This window comes from Nicotiana attenuata, unplaced genomic scaffold (assembly GCF_001879085.1).
Source record: "Nicotiana attenuata strain UT unplaced genomic scaffold, NIATTr2, whole genome shotgun sequence".
Taxonomy (NCBI): Eukaryota; Viridiplantae; Streptophyta; class Magnoliopsida; order Solanales; family Solanaceae; genus Nicotiana; species Nicotiana attenuata.
In genome coordinates this window covers 209,105-222,022 of record NW_017671079.1, presented here as the reverse complement: position 1 = coordinate 222,022, position 12,918 = coordinate 209,105, and the positions used below count along the sequence as shown (strand labels likewise).

Below are 12,918 nucleotides of genomic sequence, written 5' to 3'. Positions count from 1 at the left end.
TTCCACCTCCCTAGGTGGATAGGAGTGTCATTTTTCTTTCTCCCCGGAGCATCATGTTAACCATTAGAATCCCTCTAACCAATACACGATTTCGTCCAAACATTTAGATGCCCTAGCTTTGTGGTTTTACTCGTGAAAGGTTGAGATTAGATGCCTTCAGATGATTGCACATGTCATGAGCATATTGATTTGGAAGACAAGTTGTTGTATCTTTAGTTATCTCGTATATGATCAATTATCAGGAAGGGTTAAGATGTTTGAAATATGATAATCTCATAAGTGTTCAACTTCTTTACATCCTCGTGGGCTTTTGGCATAGGTTCCTTGTGTCAGTTAACGTTAGGGGTGTAATTCAACTTCATGTATTTGAAAACCCATATAGTATTCAAGGTGCCAGAGTATACTCATTCTTGATAAACGGATTTTTCCTACACTCTAGGAGGCGACTGGGTCACGTACCTGAATATTCCTCCTTAACGATTTCTATTTCCAATGTACTAGTTACCCATATGCCTCATTTTTTTGATAATTGATGTCGTCACAATGATTGAACATGTTAGTACTGTTAGCAGTAATCATCGTGCCTCTTAGCATGTAATCTCATAAAACACACTGCTCAGCACATTAATGGATTCCTGAATAATTCTAGCCTGATCTTGAATTCCGTTTCTCCTCATTATATAATTTTACTCATTGTATGTCTACTATCACATATATTTGATAGGTAATTTTATGGTCAGTTTATGATAGCACATCCTAGATTAACTGTTAAAGGTCATCAAGGGTTTAGTGTGAGTGTTCGCCTAGAGATTTAGAGTTTAGGAGGGTGAAAAGGTTAATCTCAAATATTTTTCCCCCTGAAGAGGTTATGTGAATTGATAATGAAGGTTAAATAAGAGCAGTTCACATTAGGCCGTTCTATATGTATGATATTTTCCCATCGTTGTTCTCCATGTATTCTGTGTTCTCATATGTCTATGTCTAAGAATGTAGTTGGAAATCCCTTGTGAATCATTTCAGTGGAAATTACTGAAGGTGGAGGTAATGGATAGTTGGCCTATGAAGAGTACCTACTTGTCATCCTTGTTAGGTAAGTTTGGGGGTCGTGATTGCTTCCGTGAATGTGTTCTGGCAAAGTTTGTAGGTATGGGAGGCCACATGGAAGGCTGAGAGTGTTGTGGAAATAAAATACTTTCTCTTGGTTGTATAGCAGTTGGTTTTTGATTTGAAAGGTACCTTCTAGGTGTTATGATTTAAAAATGTGCAGTCCATGTCCAGGTATCATCGTGATAATGTAGTGCTTGTAATGCTGAGGTTTGTGTTATTGATATATACCTTGTGGTGCTTTGTCAAGTTGTGGATATGTTTTTAGGATGGTTTTGGTGGTTCTCCTGACAGGTGGATAGGCCTAGATACAAAGGAAACTTTGCCGAAATTTCCGAAAAATTTGGGAGTTAGTCAAAATTTGGGAGTTAAAGATGTGTAAGAAAGGAGATAAGTTATACTTAGTATTTGCGGATTGACTCCAATTATCATTCCAGGACGAATGATCCTAAGCGGGGGAGAATGTAAAGCTCCAGAAATTTTGCTAAGTAATTTAAGATTTCGTGGTGCCAAGGTAGGCTAATTATTTTATTTTGTGTGCAAATGAGGATTCATGATATAATGGATATCAAATGGATATGTTAATAAGCATATAAGTCATATTATAAGTGATTTGGGGTCTAAGGAGAGGCCTAAGTCAAAGCCAGGTTGGAAAATTTCATAATAGACTAAAGTTGTAAATGAGTACGCACGAGACCTCACATTGGACAAGCATATCTATATTTTTATAAGGTGTTGTGTGATGCACAACCTATCAAATTAATCCCTTCGAGTCTAGTTTCCAACGCATCAATGTTTGTCATTTGGAGGTGTACACAGAAAGTTATGACCATTTTACCGGACCTATGTGAGATGTGCATCTGCGGCGCGGCCGCGGGTAAACTGATAGTTTCTGCCTCCCGAGCGCGGTACGAGCGCGGCCACCGCGTCCCTAAGTCATTTTTTTTGAGCTAGGGCTTGCTCTATCAAGGGGAATCCGTCCCATACTTCCCTCCTATGATCCAAGGTAATGTTATTGGAGTATTTATAGTTGATTACTACTCCTAAACACTTATATTAACAAGGATTGATCTTGAAAATCCATAGATTCCCATTCAAATATACTGCTTGATTGCTGGAATCTTTGTTTGAATTCCAAGTGTTGAAATGACTCTGTTTGTTCCTATTTACCCCAGAAAATCCAAACTATTTTCGTAAAACTACCTCATATTTTCAACTCCTACTCTTAGAACATCTAGGGTCCTGCCCCTCCAGTGTGAGCACTGCCTAGGAGTCCACGACACTCCTCTGAACTCTGACACACTGGGGCTGGCTTTCCAAAACTTGCTCACAAAATATTTCTATAAAAGTTTTCTGGTGTGAGCATTAACCGGGGTCCCTGAGGCCCTTAGAAACTTTGACACACCAGAAGACCATGGGGTGTACTTTGAGAATATTGACATGTTTCAGACTTGGTTGAAGGCCTGGCTTCTAGGTTTACTTTTGGGCCTATCCAGGCTCCCTATAGTATAGTGCTTTCATTCTGTAATTCATTTATATTTGGTTTGTAATAATATTTCTTCGTCAACAGATATTGGGGTTATGAGTAAAAATGAGAGGGATTCTTATATATATATTTTGTTGGGAACGGGTAGAAATCATGCCTATAGGTTGCTGCGATGTTTGTTTACTTATGTGCATCAGAAACCATGTCTATAGAATGTTGATACCCAATTTTTCCTATATTTTTAAATATGCAAAAATACCTTCGAAATAGCATATATATGCATATATAAGCATGCCCAAGACTTTATTATTTTTCCCATAATTTTAAAGGTTTAAATATATTTATTTTCTCCCATTTTATCCATAAAATCCCCAATAATTATTTCCAAAATTATTATTTTGATGATTCATATATTGAATTTCTATATTTATGCCAAAATATGGCTAAGATAATTTTTATATACTTTTGCAATTACATTTAGTATTTTCAAAGCTAAATTGCACATAAGTGCAATGTTAGCTCTTTCAAGATATAATTATGTTTTATATGCATAAAATTGGATCCTGTATTTTAAATTGCTAATTGGGTATCCTAAATCATTTTAGCATTCTAAATTATTTTTTCTAGAAATCATCTACTATTTTCTATAAATTAAATAGGGAAAAAACTGGCTAATTAAACTATAGCCAAATTGGCTTTCAATTATAACCATATCAGGACCCCAATTCCCAGCCCAATTTTACAATTAAAACCCAACCCACACCCTATTAACCCATACCTAAACCCGGAACCCAGCCTACCCTTTTTAATCTCGACCGTTGATCTCCCAAATCAACGGTCCACGTTATTTCTTTCCTTTTTTAATCCAACGACCCCCCAAACCCTACCCCATTCCCTCATTTGCACCGCCCTTGAATCCCTTCCTCTATTCTCTCTGAGATCTAACTCAAACCCTAATCTCCGTCACCGGCGTGAACCCCTCCTACGATGTTTCTACGTCTTCTCCGACCGGGCCTGGTCTTCGACACGCCATGACTCTTCGATTTCTTGGATCCTTGAGATCTTCTCAAGGGAACTCCAATTGGTTCCGGTTTGGAACTTTGTTTATCAGCCTGTCTCAGGCCATTTTCCGTTTGTGAGTAAGAACTTGTTCTTGTTTTATTATGGATCTATGGGTTCTTGACCTATTCCATCATCTCTACTACTTTTCTGGAAAACCCTAGCTTTAAATCCTCCAATCTTTATAGATCTGTGATGGATCTATGTGTCTTTAAAGGTTCTCACCTGTTTTCCTCAAAAGGTTTCTCTGATTTCAAACGATTTCCTCATTTTCTAGACTATGGTTTCAAAACCCTTTTGCAAAAAACGATTCCTTTCTGATTTTTAGCAATTACTTTGTGATTTTTAACATGTTTAAACATCACTTGAGTCTTTCCCTTTTCTCGATTCATTTTTCGTTAAGAAACCCTAATACTTCTGGATTCGATTTGAAGTTTGAGTGTGTTTGCGATGTGTTTGCATGTCTCTCATGAACATTCTAGGTTTCATGTATGTTCTATATGCTCTTGCGCTTCCTGCTCTAATCCGTTCTTAGGGTTTCTCTGATTCTGTTCAAACATGTTATTTATCGTTTAATAGGTCCGACTATTTGTTTTATTGATTGTTCACATGATAATTTATATTGATATTTGTGTAATCTCCTTAGACCTGCGATATCTCCCCTGAATCTGTGATTTTGTGTATTTTCCTTGTAATTTTGTACTGATTTTTCGAATTGCTTCCTTACGTTTGTGATACTTTCCTTAGTTAGTGCTGATTCCTTGTGATTTTCAATCTCATTCGTGATTCTTTGAACTAACTTTCAGAATTAAAATTGTACTCTACCTTATTTGTGTGCACAAATATGCTGTTAGTTATTTAACGTGTACTTTCCTGACTTGAAAGTATCTCTACTTAGTCCTTATTACATGCCACACGCTTTTACTACTCCTACTGTGGTAAAATCAGTCTTATAAGTAATTCTTTCCCTATTTGATACAACTTGTACCCGTTTAAACTATGACTCCCTAATTGAAGGAAGTCAGGGTCTTTAATTGATTCTGATTTATATTATTTCTATAATAGTGCTATCTTAGTGCCTATTACCTTATTTTCCCGCCTGTTCTAAAACTATAAATACTCTACCCTCTCTTTAGCTTAAAAGACGAACAATTACACTGTTTTGAACTCTCTCTTACACACATACATACTCTCTTACTTGATACTCAGTTGGCTGCAAGCCAAAACTGAGTGGTTACATTGATCTACTGCTCTATTGTTCTACTACTCTACTGCTCTACACACTACTACTCTACTTCACTTCATTGTACTGCTCTTCACTCCTCACTCTACACCTATTCTCTCATTTTTACTGGTATGTTTTCAGTTTAATTTACAACCTCCAAAACAATATGTCTCTATTTGTATTGTACTTTCTTTTGTTTCTCTTATGCTTCTACTTGTGGTTCTGCTGCCTCCCTTGCAATTAGCATGCCTATTTTGCTATGTGATTACCCTGCAATTCAGCATGTCTACTGCTTTCTTACATTTTCTACTACTATTCTGCTCTACCCCCTAAACCCCCAATACATTATAAGCATGACACCTAGTTACTATGTGACCTGAACCCGTTCCCATAAACCTAATGTGTAACTCTGTTTAGCACCCCTTAAATGTGATGCTGTTAAGCTCGTGGCATGAACACTTTGTGATAGACTATTGTTGTGACTATTTAAGTTTTGTAGTACTTCTCTGGTGTTAACATGTGTGGAAATATACTTTTGCATATGAACTACTTGTCCCCAATTCGTCCTTCCCTGTTTGTGTTTGAACTATGTATGTTGATTTGGTCTTGAGTTGCTGATTATCCTATTTCTTTTCTTCTTCAAGCTGATTTTCACTAAGGCAAACTCTTATATTACCTTCCAAAACTTATTTCAAACTAATCATTGTCAAAATTGTTTCCAACTCAACTCTTTTAAATCTATGTCAAGCACTCTCACATATACTCTTACACCACTAGGTTCTGCCCCTTTTGTGTGAGCCTTGCCTTGGGACCGTTGAGTTCCCTCTGAACTTGGACACATAAAATCTGGCGTTTTCACACTGCACTTACTCTGTCTTGGTTATGCAATCTGGGTGTGAGCACTGCCCGGGATCCCTTGAGGTCCTTAGGGAACTCTTACACACCCAGATATGGGAAAGGCTATGGAACAATCTTGGCATTCGAGGTGGTTTATTGCATAACTCAAGGAGGAAGTCCTAATCAGGTGCTGAAAGTCTGGGCATGTTTCAGGCTCTCTATAGTGTAGCTTTTACTTTTCTTATGTAATTCATTCACATGGTCTGTAATAATTTGTAAATGAATATTGGGGTAACTAGTGAAAAGGGCGGGTATTTACATGTTTGTGGGGTAAGGCGGGTAAAAACCATGCCTATAGGACTTTACATTTCACTATGTTTGGCCTTACCATGTTAGAAACCATGCCTATAGGGCTTTACATTTCACTATGTTTGGCCTTACCATGTCCGAAATCATGTTTAGTAGGATTTTACTATACTTGCCTTACCATGTTAGAAATCATGTTTAATAGGTCTCAGAATCAGTTTCACAAATAGATGCCATACCAATAGGATATAATTTAATCCAGCTTTTGTTATAACAAGTGTTACATGTTTTCTTTCATTGGTCATCATGCCTGCAAAGTTTCTGAAATCAGTATTAAACAACTAGATGTCATGCCTATAGGGAATAACTCCAGAAATTCAGCCTATAGATCTTAACTAGTTTAGTTAAATAAATCAACCCAGTCCATGTTTTAGTTCGTTTCGAAACTGGTTTAATTAATGGTTTATTTTCTCTAAAACAAATTCTTTCAAAAACTGCCTTGATTTGTCATTAGATATCATGCCAAGAGCCCGCTTTAAAAAAACCTGCCTTCTTTCACTATATAAAATGTAGTCATCTGTATTCCGCACCTAGGCAAGCCTTAGGCAATCATCTTTAAATAAAACCAGAACCGTCTTTGTGATTAGTGTTTAACTGTCAACGTGTTAAAATCAGTAGGCAAGCCTCATTTGGACTTCTTTTCTGAGTCATATAATAAATCTGGTCCCACTGTTATCACTTAAATACCTTGTTAGGATCTGAAATTAGACCTTAATTGTGCATGAGTCGTGCTGCCTATGTGCATTACTTGTAGAGGTATATCTGAGCCTTCTATCTGATTTCTGTGTTTTACCCCCTAAATGCAGTCCTATGTGTTTTTATTTGTCGCCTAGTATTTTGCCCATTAACTGTATTTTTCAAGCATCTGTGTATTTAAACTTAAATCCCCTACTATTTGAGCTATAGTTGTTTATTTGCTAATTCTACCAATTCACACAAAAACTGTCTGGCCGGGAACCACACTAGTGGATCCTGAGGGGTGCCTAACACCTTCCCCTTAGGATAATTTCAAGCCCTTACCCTATCTCTGGTTATCAAACGTAGTTATAAATGAACCCTATAGGTGCCCTAACGCACCTTAAATCGTTAGGCGGCGACTCTTCAAAATGCAAACCCCTTTCCCAAATGGAACGAGTTGTCTCAACAAAAATGTCATAAAAGCAATTTCGCGAGAAAAAGGGGGCGCGACAGCATGGCGACTCTGCTGGGGATATTTAGGCTTTTACCATTTCATACCGTTTTTGTGAATTTTTACCCTCCTTATGTGCAATTATTTGTTTAATTCCTTTAAGCGTTTAATTTCTTCTTCAAAAGAAAACTGACATATCTTTCTTGTTTCCTTCCTTCATTGTTGCTTTAAATTATAAAACTGTTGTATTTATCGCTTTCCTAACGTGCAAATACATGTCAACATGCTTTTAGTTATTGCATAATCATGCTCAACATCATACTCCACTCATGCCAAACAAATACTATAGCAATTCTTGATGAGTGGTTGCGCCCTTCCTTTATCGTTGCCCCCTAAATTCAGAAAGGCTTATTTGCGGTAAAACTAGTCGATCAACGGTGCAGTCGACGGTTCCGTGCCTTCCGCCTTGAGTTGTCCGCTCAAGGGTACCAGTCTAAAACCCTATAGAAACCTTACTCTGTTTAAATTGTTGCATGCATCATGGTCAAACCTAGCCGGTTCAGTTATGTTGTCTACATAATGATCCATTAAGATAGCCTTGTCCAAAGGTCCACCGGGTTTCCCTAAACCCAAACGGACATCACCACGTTCTATGAATTAATTTGGAGAACTAAATGCCAATATGCTGATCATAAATGTATAAATAGTGGAGTCTGGTGGGGGTAAGGTCTAACTGTAACGACCCGGCCGGTCGTTTTTGGAATTTACGCCCCGATTCCCCATTTACTGCTTCCCTTAAGTTCATTTCCGCTATTTTGGTATGCCGGGACATTCGGTATTAAGTTTTGGAGAGTTTTGGGACACTTAGTCCCTAAATGAGAGCTTAAGTGTTGAAAAATGGTCCATAATCAGAACAGTGTGAGGACGACCTCGGAATGGGAATCCGATGGTTCCGTTAGCTCCGTTAGGTGATTTCGGGGTTGGGAGCGTGTTCGGAATGTATTTTGGAGGCTCGTAGCTCATTTAGGCTTGAAATGCCGAAGTTTGAATTTTTGAAGTTCCGGTCCGATAGTGAGTTTTTGATCCGAGGGTCGGATTGGAATTCCGAAAGTTGCAGTAGCTCCGTCATGTCATTTGGGATGTGTGTGCAAAATTTCAGGTCATTCGGACGTGTTTTGGTTAGGTTTTTGATCGAAGGCGTATTTGGAGGAAACTTGTAGTTCTTAGGCTTGAATCTTTGATTTAATCGGGTTTCCGGTGTTGTTTTAGGTGTTTTAAGGATTGGTGCAAGTTTGAATAAGGTATTAGGTGGTATTGGTGCTTTTGGTTGAGGTCCCGGGGGCCTCGGGATGATTTCGGGTGGTTAACGGAAGAATTTTTGAAGTGTTGCAGCAGCTGGTTTTTTTCTCTCTTCTGGTATTTTCGATTCTGCGGCTTGGGAACCGCAGAAGCGGAGCCGCATAAGCGGCCATCCCATCGCAGGAGCGGAATTTGGGCTCCCTTCAGTTTCCGCAGGTTCAGAAGTTTGACCGCAGAAGCGGTTACGCACCTGCGAGGTATAAGTCGCAGATGCGGCCCTGGGTCATTGGTGAGAAACCGCAGAAACGGTAAGTATTTCGCAGAAGCGGCTACCGCAGGTGCAGTTTAAGACCGCAGAAGCGGAACCCCTGGATTTTAGTTAATAGCCGCAGAAACGGCATTTGTTCCGCATAAGCGGGATCGCAGATGCGGTCCCTTGTCCGCAGAAGCGGAAATCCCTGGGCAGAAATAGAAATTTCGAGGGTTTGAGTTCATAAGTTACAAAAATCAATTGAGAACTCGAGTAAGGGCGATTTTGAGTGGGTTCTGAAGAGAAGACTATTGGGTAACGTTTCCTTAATCCCTTCTAGTTATATTTCATCATTATATAGTTAAATGTATCATTGGAATTCAAATTTAGGATAAAAATTGGATAATTTGGGGTAAAACTTCATTGGCTAAATTATGGAGTTTTGAGGGAGCATTTGACCTCCGATTTGGGAGATTTTTATATGGTTAGACTCGTGAGAGTACGAGGGTTCTGAAAATGTAAAAATTATTCGATTCCGGAGCGTTGGCCTGGAGGGCATTTTGGTCATTTCACCTAATTTTATGCCGTAGCTTTGAATTTATTAGCAAAACTAGGTGTTTGCGATGTTATTTACAATGTGTAATTAAATTGAATAGATTTGAGCCATTTGGAGTCGGATACTCGTGGCAAGAGCGTGATTTCTAGTTGATATTGAGCCGGTTCGAGGTAAGTGGCTTGTCTAACCTTGTGTGGGGGACCTTTCCCCTTAGGATTTGATATGTGGTAATTGAGTGCCTTGTACGTGAGGTGACGAGCGCGTACTTGAGCTGATTGTTGAAAAACCCGGTTTTTACTTATATTATTGAGACTGAGTTTCCTTCATATTTGCCTTGTTTTACTTGCAGTTATAACCTGTGTTAGATTAGAAAAGCATGTTTAGTTGATTTAACTTGCCTAATTGTTTAAGTTGCCTTGACTGTACTACGTGAAGCATGCTAGGCTAGTACTACCTGATGTTTGCCTTTTTGTACTTCATTTATGCATATCTTCTGGTTGTGGTTGCGCATTTACATTGGGACTACGGATGTGGGATTCCGGTAGCTCCCCCCCTTGTTTGTTTACTTTGGGACTGCGGGTTCGATTCCCGATAGATCCCCCGCACATTTACTTTGGGACTGCGGGTTCGATTCCCGATAGATCCCCCTACACATTTACTTTGGGACAGCGGGTTCAATTCCCGATAGATCCCCCTGCACATTTACTTTGGGACTGCGGGTTCGATTCCCGATAGATCCCCCTGCACATTTACTTTGGGACAGCGGGTTCAATTCCCGATAGATCCCCCTGCACATTTACTTTGGGACTGCGGGTTAGATTCCCGATAGATCCCCCTGTACATTTACTTTGGGACTGCGGGTTAGATTCCCGATAGATCCCCCTGCACGTTGATAGCTGGACTACGAGACGGTATCCCGGGAGATTCTTTGGATATACACATATGATGGACTATGGGGAGGCATCCCGGGAGATCCACTGGACAGTTGAGAAAAGGACTACAGGACGGTATCCTGGGAGATCCTCATTGTTACCATTGGTATTGAGCTGTGCTTATTCTGTGGTTGTTCCGTTCTTTGTGTATTTGGTATTGCCTTGTTTAACCCGTCTTATCTCACTGCTGTACTCATTATTATTGTCAGTTTTTCATACTGTTAATTTATTATTATATTTTTATCTCAGTAGGGCCCCGACCTTCCTCGTCACTACCCAACCGAGGTTAGGCTTGGCACTTACTGAGTACCGCTGTGGTGTACTCATGCCCTTCCTGCGCATATTTTTCATGTGCAGATCCAGGTACCTCCACTCAGGCGTACTATCCTTGAGGCGAGGAGAGCTACGGAGACTTCGAGGTATATCTGCAGCGTCCGCAGACCGAAGAGTCTCCTTCCTTATTCTATCTGTAGTGTCTAGATTCTATCATACTTTTGATGTAGACATTCTGGAGATTAGAGCATTTAAAGTATTTCTATTAGCCTGTGGTTCCCGTGAGTTTCCGGGTTTTGGGATTGAGTTGTAGACTTCCGTATTTCTTTTGAGTTGTATAGGCCGAGCGGCCTTATATGCAGTTATTATTTTAATATGTCTAGCTTTATTTAACCATTTCGCAAGTTAGGTTGTTATTTCCGCATTGTTAGGCTTACCTAGTTGTAGGAACTAGGTGCCATCATGACATGTTCATGGAGGGTGAACTGGGGTCGTGACATTACTTCTGGTACGAAGAAAGAATCAACAAGAAAATCAAAGCTAAAAAACCAGAGTTTTCTTTGTGTTGTAATCATGGAAAGATACGTCTCCCAAAGCCAAAACAACCTCCCACAATTTTAAAAAACCTATTATTCGGATCAGGTAACAACAAATTCGACTTTTACCATACTTCAATATTGTCTTCAATATATGAATAAATCTTGATTCACAAACATATAATTTTATGTAGGTTCAAAAAGTAAACATTTTAGAGATAACATTAGAAGTTATAACTCAATGTTTTCATTTACCTCAATGGGAGGAAAAGTTGATGCTTCTATCAACCAAACAAAGGGGCCAAGAACATTCAAATTATCTGGACAAAACTATCATCAAATCGGGAGTTTATTGCCCCCTGAAGGATCCACCCCCAAGTTTGCACAATTATATATATATGACACAGAAAACGAAGTTGAGAATAGAATTCATGCACTGGGGTTAGTACTCAATTTTTCCTAATTTATATATGAATGAATAATCTAAAAAAAAATATACATCAATTTTATAAAACCTATTTTTATGCAGTCGTGGTGAAAGAATAAGCCAACTACATGCTGAAATTGTTCAAGATCTGAAACAAATGCTTGATGAGCATAATGTTTTGACAAAGTCTTTTAGAATGGTCAGAGACAAATTTCAGGAAGATACTCAATCCAATTTTAGACTAAGATTGATAGGAAAACGGAACTATGATGGAAGAAGATACAACTTACCAACAATTTCAGAGGTTGCTGCTTTGGTAGTTGGAGATTTTGATGTATCTAGATGTGACAGAGACATTATCGTTGAAACACAATCTGGACATCTACAAAGGATAAATGAGTTGAATGCTGCCTATTTAGGTCTTCAGTATCCTTTATTGTTTCCATTTGGTGAAGATGGTTATAGGGAAGACATTCCTTTAAATGGAACAGATGAATCCACTGGAGGAAGGAATTTTGTTAGCATGCGTGAATATTTTGCATACAAAGTTCAAGAAAGAAATGGCGAAGTAGCAACAATTGTGAACTCAAGAAGATTATTTCAACAATTCTTGGTCGATGGATTTACCATGGTTGAATCGTCTAGGTTGAAGTATATCAGATCTCATCAAAAACAATTGCAAGCTCATATGTACAAAGGATTAGAAGATGTTGTTTTACATGGAGAGATAAATCCTTCTTCTCAAGGTAAAAGGGTAATTCTTTCTTCTAGCTTCACAGGGGGTGCAAGATACATGATTCAAAATTATCAAGATGCTATGGCAATCTGCAAGTGGGCTGGATATCCAAATCTTTTCATCACATTTACTTGCAACCCAAAGTGGCCTGAAATTATTAGATTTGTAAAGAGCAAGGGCTTGCAAGCAGAAGATCGCCCAGACATTTTATGTAGGGTCTTCAAAATCAAATTGGATCGTTTAATAAAGGATTTGAAAGAGAAACAAATTTTTGGACCAGTTAAATCAGATATACAATTAATCTCTTTAATAAATTGTTANCCCTCTGTACTTGTAGATATTCTGGACGTGAGGGTGCGGGAGTACCAAGAGATCCTCGGCACATGTGTTTCTATATATATATATATATATATTGGGATACCAAGAGATCCCAGCTTTACTTATTGAGGATACCAAGAGATCCTCGGGATACTAAGAGATCCCCGACTTACTTATTGAGGATACTAAGAGATCCTCGGGATACCGAGAGATCCCCGGTGTTGATGATGAGGATACCAAGAGATCCTCGGGATACCAAGACATCCCCCGGCTACTATTCCTTGTGAGGGCAGTTTTCCGTGTATTGTTACCTTTGCTTTCTATTACTGTTCTTCCTTATTTACCTGGTTTAGATTCTCGCTGTAGACTTTATTTAAACTATTTC

The 12,918-nt window shown here is 38.8% G+C and overlaps 1 protein-coding gene across 1 annotated transcript; it reads left to right on the top strand.

Moving 5' to 3' along the window:
• Positions 1–11,311: 11,311 nt before the first annotated feature.
• Positions 11,312–12,567, top strand: LOC109205759. The gene is made up of 3 exons (XM_019368505.1): positions 11,312–11,493; positions 11,582–12,431; positions 12,553–12,567. The coding sequence occupies exons 1-3, from the start codon at positions 11,312–11,314 to the stop codon at positions 12,565–12,567; spliced, it is 1,047 nt and encodes a 348-aa protein (XP_019224050.1).
• The last annotated feature ends 351 nt before the right edge of the window (positions 12,568–12,918 follow it).

Excerpts from the sequence above, each read along its gene's own strand:
- LOC109205759 (XM_019368505.1), top strand. The coding sequence starts at position 11,312 with ATGGGAGGAAAAGTTGATGCTTCTATCAACCAAACAAAGGGGCCAAGA. Across the intron at positions 11,494-11,581 it reads AATAGAATTCATGCACTGGG|TCGTGGTGAAAGAATAAGCC; the intron begins GTTAGTACTCAA and ends ATTTTTATGCAG.